The sequence below is a fragment of the Musa acuminata genome, chromosome BXJ1-4, assembly GCF_036884655.1.
Source record: "Musa acuminata AAA Group cultivar baxijiao chromosome BXJ1-4, Cavendish_Baxijiao_AAA, whole genome shotgun sequence".
Classification (NCBI taxonomy): domain Eukaryota; kingdom Viridiplantae; phylum Streptophyta; class Magnoliopsida; order Zingiberales; family Musaceae; genus Musa; species Musa acuminata.
Window position 1 is genome coordinate 37,146,523 of NC_088330.1, and position 13,492 is coordinate 37,160,014.

The window sequence follows — 13,492 nt, forward strand, 5'->3', positions numbered from 1 at the left end:
GTCTAATACAAACTAACATATCAATCTTAATTTAATTTCAAATAGGTAAACATTATAATCTAATCTTATTCAAAAAAATATTATAACTGATATAATAGTGGGTCGAATCATCCTAAGAATCAGTCAATAGCATTTTGAGATATGAGAAAATGTGAAACATTGATGAAAGAAATAAAAAAAATTATCAATCAGAAAATAAGGAACTCAAAACGAGGATGTTTTCATGAGAATTCATCCAAAATAAAAATCATAGCTTCCCGTCCGCGGGAAACGGTTTCCTCACGTCGAAGGATACAACATTCCAAACTCGGCACGGCACGGAGTTCATATCAGACTAATACGTAACTCGTCAACCGACCCTATCAAACTAATATGTAACGCATCACAAATAGAAAATACTTTCTCCTAAAATAAATCTTGCTCCGAATATTTCATGCTTGTGGTAAAACCCTGGAATTGTATCGAATAGAATTGAAGGGAAGGGGAAGGGGGAAGGGGGAAGGGGGAAGGGGGGAGAGAAGAAGCCAACATAGGGGAGCGAGAGGATCTCTCGTCTCTCCTCCACTTTTCGCCAATTCTTGTCTCCTTCTTGCTATTTGAGGGCGGAGGAGGCGATGCACAGATCGGGCCCGGTGGTCATGGCGTGGAACGTGTTCAAGTTCTGCACGGCGCTTCGGGCTTTCGGCTCCCTCATGATCCTGCTCGTCCTTGGCATCGTCGGGGTCAGCTACTACGCCGTGGTCGTCGCTAATTACGGCCCTGCCCTCGGCGCCGGCGGGATCGATTCCCTCCTGGCCCTTGCTGTCTTGATCCTCTTCCATGTCCTGGTACTTGATTCGCCGCCTCGCTTCTTGCTTCTGACGCCCAAGTTTTCTTTTGGTTGGTGGAACTCTGATCCCCAATCCTCTGATTAGTGGTCAGGCGCCTTATTTTATGGATCTTCTTTCAAATCGAATCTCTCTATTGCTAGATTCGATTGCTCTGCTCTTAAATCAGCGTATCTAGCTGTCGAAATGTTATCTATGCACTGTTATTTTTCTTTTTCAAGATTGTCGTGAAATGCTTGCGATCTTCTTGGTTTTTTTAAATACGAAGTTCCTATGTGCTAAGATCAACTTTTAGCTTAAGGATCTGCTTTTAGGAAGTAAGAGAAATAAAGTTTTGTTAATCTGAAGGGTAAGTCAATCAACAATTTATGATTAAGAAAATTATGGAAAGAAGTCAAGAACAATAATACGCATGTATAATCTCTTGGGCCCAAGAAATTTGTAAAGCACATCTGCTGATTATACATATAGTAAGTACCTTAGAAATTTAATAATCTTCTACTGTTTCTTTTCCTTATGAGAAAATTGTACCTGCTCAGAACCAGTAAAAGAAAGCTGATGGGGGAGGCAGAGAAAATAGATAATTTTGATTTTTTCAGTTGTTGTTGCATTGTGTCCAACAGTCTATCTAATAAAAGTGGATGATTACACAGTTGGGTCTGCTTCTATGGAGCTATTTCTCCGTTGTCTTCACAGACCCTGGCAGTGTCCCACCAAATTGGAAGCCTACTATAGATGAGGAGATAGGAGAAAATGCTCCGTTAACCAACTTGGATTTCAGTAATCATATTCTAAATTTGCAACAAGGGCATCTTGCAGAAACAGGAAATCCAACGATAAGATACTGCAGGAAGTGCAACCAGTTGAAGCCACCACGCTGTCATCATTGTTCAGTTTGTAAGTCCATGCTTCTTGACTTATTTTTATTTAAACATGTATGCTGTGTGCTCTTGTGTCTGTATCTTTTATTGTATATTTAAATTCTTATCTTAGGTGGGAGATGTGTACTTAAGATGGATCATCATTGCGTGTGGGTAGTAAATTGTGTGGGGGCTCTAAATTATAAGTTCTTTCTTCTTTTTCTGGTAAGTGTCTAATCCAATTTTTTCTTGCTTTGTGATAACATGAACCTTCAATGTTTACTGAAAACTACTGCTGGATTTTATAGAGGTTACCTTTTCTTGTGATGCTTGATTACAATTTTTCACTTTTATTTTATTTGACCAAATTGAAATGTCCTAATGCAAATTAGATGATTCACATGCATGCACACATGCACACGTACACATGCCAAAAAAAAAAAGGAAGAAACAACAATACTATTGTGTATGTAATTGCTCACAAAGACTATGGCTTTCGTTGAAACATTACTTGATGGTGATACGTTTATGTTATTTAATAAACTTCCAAACAACTGTTACACTATATCAATTTTTTTATTATTCGATGACCTAGATTAATCTTTAATGCTCTGCAGTTGTTGGATTATGTCTTGCGATTGAGTAGTGACAAGGGAACATGAAGGCTTCTCATTTGCTCTCATAACTAATAATTGCAACATATCATAAGCAATAAAGAAATATAAGAGGGGACAAGCAATAGCCTTCTGTTGGATTATCCATAGCAAAGAATACAACATCATGCAATTGAAGAGAAAAATGAGAAGGTTCAAGAAAAAAGAGCAAAGAAGTACTGAACAGTGAGTTGTGGAACTTGTTTCATTTTATATTACATAAAAAAACCTATTTTTTCAATAAAAGGCACTATTTTGCTCAACTGGACTGTAATTGACACGACATACAGTTCCCATCACCCCAAAGAAAAGTTAACAAGCAATCTATTTGTAATCCCTCCAAATTAAACATACTTGAATTCTAGTTAAACCTCTTTGATTAGTGATTATGGGAACTACTTTATGGATGCCTACACTTTCCATCAGTGCTAGATGCCACACCGTATCTCCTGTTTCCAAGTTGACTGCTGTTCTAAGTTCTATGTTCTTTAAATAGTCCATTTTAAGTGACTAAATGCAATATCAATAGACTATTTTTTTTATATACTTCTAGCTCACAACATGTTGTGCTTCTAAGATAAAAATTTTGTTAAAACCTATAGTGCAGTTACGTTATAGGGGTTCCAAGTTTTAGAGTTCTGCCTATTTGGTGCCTTTAGTTGTGATTTATAAGTAACTGCATGAAATAACAACATACAATTTCCTACATGTTTGTAGTATGAAGCTTATTGTGTGTGCATTTTGTTGCTTGTTAAAACTTAAAACTTATATTATAAACAGTGGTTAGTTGTTGCATGTTGGGATTCTTGATTCAAAACTTTGTACTTGTGAGTGATGTATTGAAAATCATTAAGAAAGCTATCTACTTTTGTGGTTGCTGATCATGTCATTATATGTTCTATGGTCTTAGCCTACAAGCAGTGAATCTATAAATAGTGTTTATTAAAACAAAAAACTCATTGGATATATGTTTGATGTCTGACGAGCTTGTGACAATTAGAGGAATTTTTTTTGTAATAATAGAGAAAGGTAAAGAAAGAGAGGAAGGAAAAACGTATTTGTAGGATTTTGGTTGATGTGCCAAGTAAGTTGATTAATTCATGGTCAAGGCTTTTGGTAAACAACCTCTTTGCATTTGGTAAGCCTATGTTGAACCTTGATTTTGTTTTCTAAAACCCATTATAATGTGTCATATAAAAATTCCTTTATAGTTTTTTCATTAATTGCATCAATAAATAAATAGGTCAATTTTACAAATTGATTTGTAGAAATAGTTGCTTAAAATCTTATTCTTCCTTTAATATACAACAACAACAACTATATAACAATAATAAAGTCGTAAGTCCCAACTATTAAGGTCGTCTACATGGATCTTTTGTTGTCATTGAAATCTATAAAAAGTCATATTTGATTATGTTAAGAATTCTTAAAGCTTTATTTATAGTTTCTATTAAAGTCTTTTTAGGTCTTCCTCTATTTCTCTTCGTACCATTAATATTAATAATTTTATCTCTTTTGACTATCACATTTGGAGGGTTCCTCAACACATGCCCATACCATCTTAAACGTTTTTCTCTCATCTTATCCTTTATTAAAACGATACTTAGTTGTTCACGAATAAAAGTGTTTTTTTTCCTATCTTTCCTAGTAACTCCACACATCCATCTTAACAGTCTCATCTCGGCAATATAAACATTTTGTATATGTTTTTTTTTAATTGCCCAACATATAAATTTATAGAGTATTGTTAGTCTCACAACTGTCTTATAAAATTTTCTTTTTAATCTCAAACATATTCGATGATCACACAAGACACTGACATCTCGTGTTATATTAACTCTCCTATTTTTACACTATGAATAATATCTTCATCGATCTCTCCATCTTGTTGAATAATTGATCTAAAATACTTAAGACTTTTACTTAAAGGGATTTCTTGTCTATCTAATTTAACAATATTCAATTGTCTATTTCTAGAGTCATTAAAATTGTATTTATATATTCAGTTTTAATTCTACTTAATCTAAAAACTTTAGTTTCCAATGCTTGCCTCTATAGCTCAAGTTTATAATTAATTCCATTTAGGTCTCATTAACTAAAATAATATCATTAGTAAATAGCATACACTAGTAAGGTCTATTGTATAAATGACTAGTAAGTTTATCTATTATCAATGTGAAAAAGTAGGGACTTAATACGGATCGTTGGTGTAATCCTATGTTAATAGGAAACTCATTAGACAAACTCCCTATAGTTATAACACTAGTAGTTACATTATCATAAATATATTCAATAGCATCAATATAATTAGTAGATACATTTTTCTTTTCTAAAACCCACCATAATAAACCTTTAGGAACTCTATCATAGACTTTCTCTATACCAATAAAAACTATATGCAAATTTTTTTTTCCTATACTTTTGCATTAATTATCTTAATAAATAAATAGCTTCTATAGTTGATCTACCTTTCTAGTGAGAAAAAAGTCTATTTGACTAAAGTTGTGATCACTCTTATAAGTAATTAAATATTTATCTCTCTTCTTAAAGTGAGTAAATATAATTATAAAATCATACGAAGTTGCAAGATCCAAAATCATGCCACTATCTTCATTTCTCTCCTCATAATCGAAGCCCCCATGCACCCTTTTATATTCACCATATGTTTTCTCTATATGACTATTCAAATATCCTCCAATTATAAGTTTTTTGATTATAGGCATTCTTTAAATAATATTATCTAAGTTTTCTTGAAATTTTCTTTTTGTCTGATCATCCAATCCGAGTTGAGGAGTATAAGCAAAAATAACATTCAAAACATTTTATTCTTTCATAAATTTTAGAACTATAATTTTATCTTCAAATCTTTTACATCTATAACATTGTTCTTAAAATCCTTATCAACAACAATTCCTACACTATTTTTGTGTTTAACTTTTTTGGTATACCAAATTTAAATTTAGTATTATTAATCTCTCTAGATTTTTTTCCCTACCCACTTGGTCTCTTATAAGCAAATAATATTTATTTTTCTTTTGAATATGTTGTTTATCAATTCTAATTCCTTCCGTGAAAGTGTTCTTGTATTCCAAGTTACTAACCTAACTTTTTATTTTTGGACTAACTTCTTTACTCTCATTGGTCCAAGACAATTAGAGAACCCTTGCCTGCTTGGCATCACATCCGTGTGCTGATATGATGAGCCGCTTCCAAGCGACCTCTTAGCCCACCATTTGTATTTCGGGACACCTAGGTGGTGAAGGTGCCTCGCGTCACTTTCGGATGATGACCTAGCTCTATATTGAAATACATTAAAATCCATATTCATGAGATTTGACATAGTTTTATGTTGGTTGTTAGTGACCTAACGCAGCCCTCCACCTTTTTCATCCTAGCGTGGGACCGGCATTAGTGGTGTTATTCTTCCTTCAATATATTTCCCAAAATTTCGTAATATGAAATTCCTCTATAAGTATAACAGTTTTGAATCTCTCTCTTATTTCTATAAATTGGTCCTGGAAGGCTTTTCTTGCATTCATCATATATCTTTTTAATTTTCCAAGTTTTCTTAAATAAACAAGTCAATCAAATTACCCATTGATCTTTTAAACTCATTCAAATCTCGATAGGATGCCATCAAATCCTACATTCTTAGATAATTTCATCCTCTTAAAGCTTTTTTCATCTAATTTGCACTAATTTTAAAGCTATTATTTTCATACTTAACATTGTTTCTTTCTTTGTTTCTAATATTATAACCAACAGTGACTGGTCTTTTGTATAAATATTGTCCATCATCTACTAAGAAAAATTTACTGACCAGTGATGTCATTCAATGACTCAAAAGAGTGATAGATGGAAGTGGTGACTTTTTTGCAGTATTCTTCTATCGTATGAACACAGACAGTTAAAAAAGCATTGAGGGTACCGTTTCCCAGACATAGAATGTATCTTGAATAAATTTTATTTTCTTAGTACAATATTTTATATCAAGGGGATGAAAACATAATGTTTTCAGATAGTATGGTAGAGAGAATTATCAGTTACAAATAAAAAGGATAATTAATTATCAGGTGTGATTTGTGTGCCATTAAACTTGTCATGGTTGAGATATTTGTGAAAGATCGAAACACGCTTTTTTAAAGTATGCAATCTACTTTTCTGTATGATGGGTGGATCTTAAAAGATGTTCAACGGGAGGGTGGAAACATTTGTTTAGCTTCTCTTTTTTTCCCCTGCTACTTAGCTCACTTGAAGAAATATGCTTATTAGATTTCTACTTGTTGGTTGTAGAATTCTTTTGAAGCTTGAAATGATGGAATTTCCACTTATTCAGTTTTTTTATATCCAGTGTGATGATATCATTCCAATTAAAGTAATTTATTTAGAAGGTTTGATATAGTTTTACAGCCTGTTTTCTTCGCTTCATTGCAATTTTGGCCGATGATCTTGACACCATTCTTTTCTTGTGGATGTAGTTTTACACGTTTCTTGAGACAACTCTTGTCACTCTTTCTCTCTTTCCCCATTTTATTGCCTTCTTTAAAGATGTGGAGATTCCTGGAACACCTGGCACACTTGCAACTACTTTTCTCACATTCGGTATGCATATTCCTATTTTGTAATGCAGTAGCTTCTGTTTCTAAACAACTTTTTCTTTCTCTGTTGTTGTGAATGATAGTGATTTTTTTTGTTAATGTTCTAGTGTTGAATTTGGCTTTCGCATTAAGTGTGCTTGGATTTCTGATCATGCACGTATCTTTGGTGGCAAAGAATACCACAACTATTGAGGTAAGTATTGGCAGTAAAATACTGATGAATCCTGATAGTTACAAGGACAAACATATCCTTCTGTCTTCAGGCATACGAGAAGAAAACAACTCCAAGATGGAAGTATGATCTCGGCCGAAAGAAGAACTTTGAGCAGGTTAGTCATTATGCATCATCATCATTTTTTGTCCCTCCTATGTTCAATTACTTTGAAGGGTCAAAGACAACTCGATAGCAACATGATGGTACAGAGACTAGACCAGACATTTTGCAGAGTAATTGCTATATGAATGACGACAGACACCTAAAATAATAGGCGAGGTGTATACTTTTCTTATATACATTTATGATGACACTACGAGTTATTTGCTAGACTTAGCACAGCCTGTGAACTCAGTAGCTTGGATTAGGTATAAAAATGTGGGTTAAGCAAAAACAAGTTGGCATTAGAATGAGAAGAGATGGTAACACTTATTCTCTTGCAATCCTTGTAGTATGAATGCTATAGTTAAATTTTTTTTCGTGGATCAGGTGTTTGGAGCAGACAAGAGGTATTGGTTCATCCCTCTATATTCTGAAGAGGACCTGAGAAGAATGCCGGCTCTGCAAGGACTAGAATACCCCACAAAGCCAGATCTGGATGCACAGTAACTTTATACCGTGACAGGAAGAGTTGGTGGGTTCCTGCGTATTCCAAGGAGGATTCAGAAAGAATGCCAGCTCGCAAGGATTTGAAATGAATTCGCCACGCCAGATCTGGATGTACAGTAACAATAGAATGTCAATGTTTACGATGGACTTTTAAGCCTGAGGTTGTAGATCTGTAAATGTCGACCATTGGCATTGTGCTGTTGAGCAAGCATGTCTCTCGTAAGAATCGTTTCTCACTTCCGAGATTTAACACAGTGTGAAAGCAAGACAGGTTGGGTGAAAAAATTAAAACCATCAAGATAGTTTTTGAAATCTATTTTTGAAATCTGTATGGATGGCATTTGTCAATCTAAAATTTTATAATTTTATTGACATATTTTTAAATAAAGATTTAAATATTTTTATGAGTTTTTACAGATATTAATGGTAGTAAAAAAGATTTATGTAATCGACCTAAATTTTTTTTATTTTTTTGACCCTTTTACTGAGAAACATCACAGGTTTTTTCCTTTATTATTATTATTTTTGTCAGACAAGCCATCGGAATCTCATGCAAATCACTATTTAGGGTCCCCTTACTTGCCAAGAATATTATGCACATCATGTAGAACTAGATTTCCGAATCTTTTAGTCAGCCACGAATATTATAAGATTAAGTTTAAAAAGTGATTCTATTTTAATTACAAGCTGCGAAACTCGTGATTTTATTTCGGGGAAATTGCCTTTGCTTTAGCATATATAAGCCTTTCTTGTTGATGCTGAATCACAATGGAATAATCACCGGTACCAAAAACACATTCTTGACCAAAAGCGACATCTTCCATGAAGATTCAAGTAGGTTGAACCTATTTAATTTCACATTTTACTGAGCATCCAATGTTATCAACTGTAGTTAACAGCAATTCTGATGCATCACAGATTACAAGCTGCGTGTATTGTCTTTAGTAACTCATGTATGATCGTTATGAGACTCAGTTTCGGCTTCATCTGCATCCTCAAACCGCTGATCGTTGATTTGAAGCTGCAAGAAGACAAGAAAGAGAACAACCTGCAAGTTAGGATACCCAAGAAATAAGCATAGCATCATAAATATAGAAGAAAGTCTCATCCTTCACGTCCCTAGTTCTAAGCTGTAGACATATCTATGGTTGACATGTTTTGAATCATAAAATATTACGTGCCTACTGCTTGCAAGTGTTATACATATGAAAAAGCATGTTAGGTGGAAAACAATCAGTTTCTATTGGCAGTTCTAAAGAACAAATTAAGGAATTTATAGATGAGTTCAAATCCACCCGAATATCTTCAATCCACTTTGAAGGTTGATCTACAGGAGCACTTTGCCAAGGCTACAAGTGAACTAGGAAAATTATGATTTATGTCCTCGCCATATTTCACTCTGTGGAAGGGCTGTTTAACACACCATTCTTTACTATGGCAGCTCCGTAACACAGGAGAAAAGAAGACAAGGATTCCCTTTTTTTATGTAAAACAGAATCATGTTAAAAACATCGATTGGACTAGTATGTACCAACCAACATTTATTGATCATATATAGCTCAGTATTGGTACAATACTATTTCATTTATTATTATTTGATTTAATAATAACAGGTGACACATGGCATAGTTGCCGGCATACAGTGGCTACAGTACTAGCCATGGCTTGCCTAAGGCAATAACAGGACAAAAAACATTTTGTATCATGAAACCTTCCCTTGTCCTTTTCATTCCCTGCTGATGCTCACTACCTGTTCAAAGCAGATTCTAACGGCACGATCTATGCCACAAGTGGTGTCCAAATTATGGTCTGTGATCATCTCCAGAGGCCACTTAGAAAGAGGCCTTCCAAACTATCACAATTAGCCATGTACTGCTCTTCTCATTAAATAATGGTTGGCCTTGGATAGTGGAAGTAACTGGGTCTGAGAAAGCTTTGACTATTCAGACGCAAGTTGAATACGAGGTCGAAGGGATGCCATGGGGTAAAGGGTTGTGAGAACGTACATCATAATAAACTTTCCCTCTCAGACACACCTTGTCCACACGACCCCAACCCCAGTGAGAAGCATAGGGCGATACAGCACAAGAGCTAATCGCCCCTACTTCTTCTTCCCTTCCGCATCAAATTTTAAGCAAATCTAGTTCTTAAGTAAGCTCCTTAAAGGAATTTTCTTTATGTCTTATGATCTTATCTTCTTGGTCTAGAAAAATATACCACCTGTGTCAAATTTGGACATGTAAATTTTATATCTTAGCTGTGGTAGACAATATTACTTCCCCAGCCCACTGATTCTAGATCTTCAAAGTTGTTCACAAACCATGAAATACATGAACTTTCAAATGCTCATTGTGTTCATGTTCCTTCTGTCTATGCCAAATATTGACACCTATCAGATACTTCAGAACCCACATAAATATTGTCGAGATTTGGATTTGCTAATATATCATATAGAAGAAACTTTCTACAAAAGGCTCTTGGACATGTTGAGTAGCAATATGAATGAATTTTGGACCTTGAAATCGTAACAAATGTGATTCTCTTATATGTTGTTCATGCTTTTGGTCCTTTGGATGATAGTTGTTTATGAGAATGGATGTATGCTTCTTATGAGATGTACATAATGACAATAGATTGCAATATTGGATTAAATCCTACTTAATATAAAATAATAGCAGTTTCATAAATGTTATATTTACTAATTGCAGTGTTGAGACCATGTAGCCTTTTTCTAAGAACTGTCGTTCCATTATATCCATATCCGTTCATCTCTATAAGCTATGTTAAGATTATATGGCCATATGTAAGGAAATCTCATGCATTGTCTGAGCTAAGAAATATGCAGACAACTGACGCATTGAATGAGCTAAAACAAAAAAAATAATATTATATCATAGCATGGTGGACATACCTCATGCATTGCATGAGCTAAGTCATGATCTCCATAAGCATAACCAATGGGTTTGGCATGATTTTCTGAAAGCTGCCACTCTGAATCACTTCCTGTAATTGAAAAGAAAACTTGCTTCGGATTTTGTTACTTAATCAAACTATAGAATGAACATAAAGTGCAAAGTGTTCATATGGTATTTTGATTCAACTTACCATTATCAGCCGTTTCTTCATCGCCAAAAAACCAGCTATTTTCTTCCTCTCCTTCTGAAGAATTATCATTAAAGAAGAATGAATGTACATATGCGTACACATAGTGAAAAAGCAAATATTATGACGTTAGTACCTTGACAAGGCTCAGGGTTTAGTTCAGCACATTGACATAAAGCGTCAAAAAGAGTATCCACCATAAAGCTTAGTCAAGGATCCAACCAAAATAAATAAATAAATCACGAGTATAAAATGCAACAGCACATTAGCAGGCTAGCAGATGCTTCCAAGGGGCAAATAAGACAATCATCCTAAAAGATAAAATTTAACATAATAGGAACCCCGAAGAGTGTGTTTTCCATATACCATATCATGAGTGCCCACATGAAAACATTCAGCATATAGACATGACAATCTATAAAAACATATGTTTGACAAAAGAAAGTATGAAAAAGCAAACAAACAGCATAACTTTTAAAACTTGTATTCTTATCTTGAAGAAACAAATGTAGACATCAAGAAGCAAGGATACACTGCCCAGGACCAGATGGTACAAGTCTCATTTCAGTGACATTTGAAAGTTCTAAATTGTCATGACGCTCTGAATCTGAGCTTTCAGACACCTCACGGTCTTCGGTCTCGATCTGTATAAGAATTCAAAGCATTAGTGCTCAGCAGTAAAACAAGAACCACCACAACAGCCAGAAAAAGTTTAAATCCCAATGATGTAACTGACGAATGTACCATTTCTATATAGACTTTTACGAAGACGTTAAGAGAAATGGGGAACAACCAATAATAAAAGTGACACTTTTCCCGAAAGACACAAAGAAAACTCTTCCTTCAGGTCTCTATTCTATGTTCATGCGTAAGAAGGATTCTAGCTATCGAAAGTTGCTGCTTTTATATGCGACAGAAATAGCTCTGGTGAAAAACAAGCCTCCCGGTCAAAATTCCCAACCCTAACGAACCGGACTCAGCAGTAGGTCAAATACCAGAGCGTAGATGGAGGGCAACGGGAATGCCTCTGGATCCCTCGACACTGCGTGGAGGGAAACCGACAGGAAATCCACCGCATATCCTTTCACCTTGTCTACGTCGCTCAACCAAATCACCCTCCTACGAAACAAACAATCAAGAAGAAACTGTATGAAGGAGCGGAGGATGATTTGGGAAGGAGACGAGGAAGAGGGAGAAACTAGGGTGAAACCTGGTGGAGATATAGAGTGTTCCGGGGGATTCCAGAGGTCGGGAGCCGAGTGCGATGGCGACGCCCGGCTCGACGCGCAGCAGCTCCTCGCCGGATTCGGAGTCTAACCGGGGATGTCCGATCCCATCGCCAACGCGGTCATCGAAGTGTTGCAGACCTAAACCCATGACGGTGTCGTCCCGTTTTTTGTCACCCACTGCGAGCAGTATCACTGTCCCGCCGCTCTTCAAGCTTTTGGTTTCGCAAAGCCGCGAGTTTTGGGACCTCACCGCATCGACGGGCTAATTACATGTTAGGCTAATTATATATTCTTTTATATAATTAATTATCTTTAGACTCAAATGGTGAAATCAGTTTAATTCTTCAATCATACTATTTAAAAAATACTATAAGTTTATTCAAAAAATGATAATTGATTTTTTTATTTGTCTGTAAACTCCTAACGATACATATTTTAAGCTCCATTTGTTTTAATAAGCTAATTTCTAATGAGTTTTGAGTTTATTTACTTTAATTATAGTGTGTTTTATAATCCTATCAAAAAAATATTATAACTAACATGAAAGTCAATATCTTATTTTTTTTATATAAGATGGTTGTAATTAGGTTTTGAGTTTATTTGTCTTGGATATAATAATTTTAAATAAGCTAATGGTGTTTTGATGGAGGTACCAAAAATATTATAACTGATATGAAAGTCTTCCTATTTTATTATTATTATTCCCAATACGAATAGTTTTGAGTCAATTTGTATGGATTATAATATATATATATTTAAAAAAATTATAATATTTTGATGATCACCATAATCGATGATAGTGTTAAGTCTTTTACATGAGGGATTATGTTAGTTTATTGGACATTTGAACTAAAAAATTACACTATGTAACGTCGAGGATATTTGGAAGACCATGGAAAGGTGGGGCACCACTTCAAAAAAATTAAAAGAAATCACCCTTTTTACAGCAGCTTCAACTTTTCGAATCCATTTATCTTCCAAATATTGAAACAAATATTTGCATATGTATTGTCGACTTAATAAAATTTATATTTAGGCTAATTATTTCATTGCTTATATTAAAAAATATTAAATAACAATGTAAATGTGTGTAGATTTATCCAAAATAAAAAAGGAACATGAAAAGCCCAATTTGAATTATTTAAAGAAACATCGCAGTTACTTACGGTCATTTGGAACAAATTTATTGCCACCATTTTGAAGAAACAGAATAATATTCAAAATGATTATATTCGTCATTTATAGGAAAACATATTATCAAATATAAGGGTAAATAATACGTACATATATTTTTATTTTTGATACAGATGGATTTGGTATATGCTTTATTACAATTTATCCTAAAGAAACTGACAAATAACAACGGAATTATATATAAATTGTGAATAAATATTTTTTGC

The 13,492-nt window shown here is 34.3% G+C and overlaps 2 protein-coding genes across 2 annotated transcripts; one reads left to right on the top strand and one right to left on the bottom strand.

Annotated features, from left to right (window-relative positions):
• The first annotated feature begins 490 nt into the window (after positions 1-490).
• LOC135662877 (probable protein S-acyltransferase 14) lies at positions 491-8,075 on the top strand. The gene is made up of 7 exons (XM_065176708.1): positions 491-827; positions 1,481-1,724; positions 1,821-1,912; positions 6,819-6,942; positions 7,046-7,131; positions 7,202-7,267; positions 7,642-8,075. Exons 1-7 carry the CDS (start codon positions 615-617, stop codon positions 7,759-7,761), a joined length of 945 nt encoding a protein of 314 aa, XP_065032780.1. The 5' UTR covers positions 491-614; the 3' UTR covers positions 7,762-8,075.
• A 423-nt stretch (positions 8,076-8,498) lies between these two features.
• Positions 8,499-12,328, bottom strand: LOC103983049 (chloride conductance regulatory protein ICln-like). Its single transcript, XM_009400188.3, has 7 exons — positions 12,074-12,328; positions 11,859-11,982; positions 11,396-11,507; positions 11,000-11,059; positions 10,867-10,920; positions 10,673-10,764; positions 8,499-8,782 (listed from the first exon to the last, which is right to left on the bottom strand). Exons 1-7 carry the CDS (start codon positions 12,238-12,240, stop codon positions 8,711-8,713), a joined length of 681 nt encoding a protein of 226 aa, XP_009398463.2. The 5' UTR covers positions 12,241-12,328; the 3' UTR covers positions 8,499-8,710.
• Between the last annotated feature and the right edge of the window lie 1,164 nt (positions 12,329-13,492).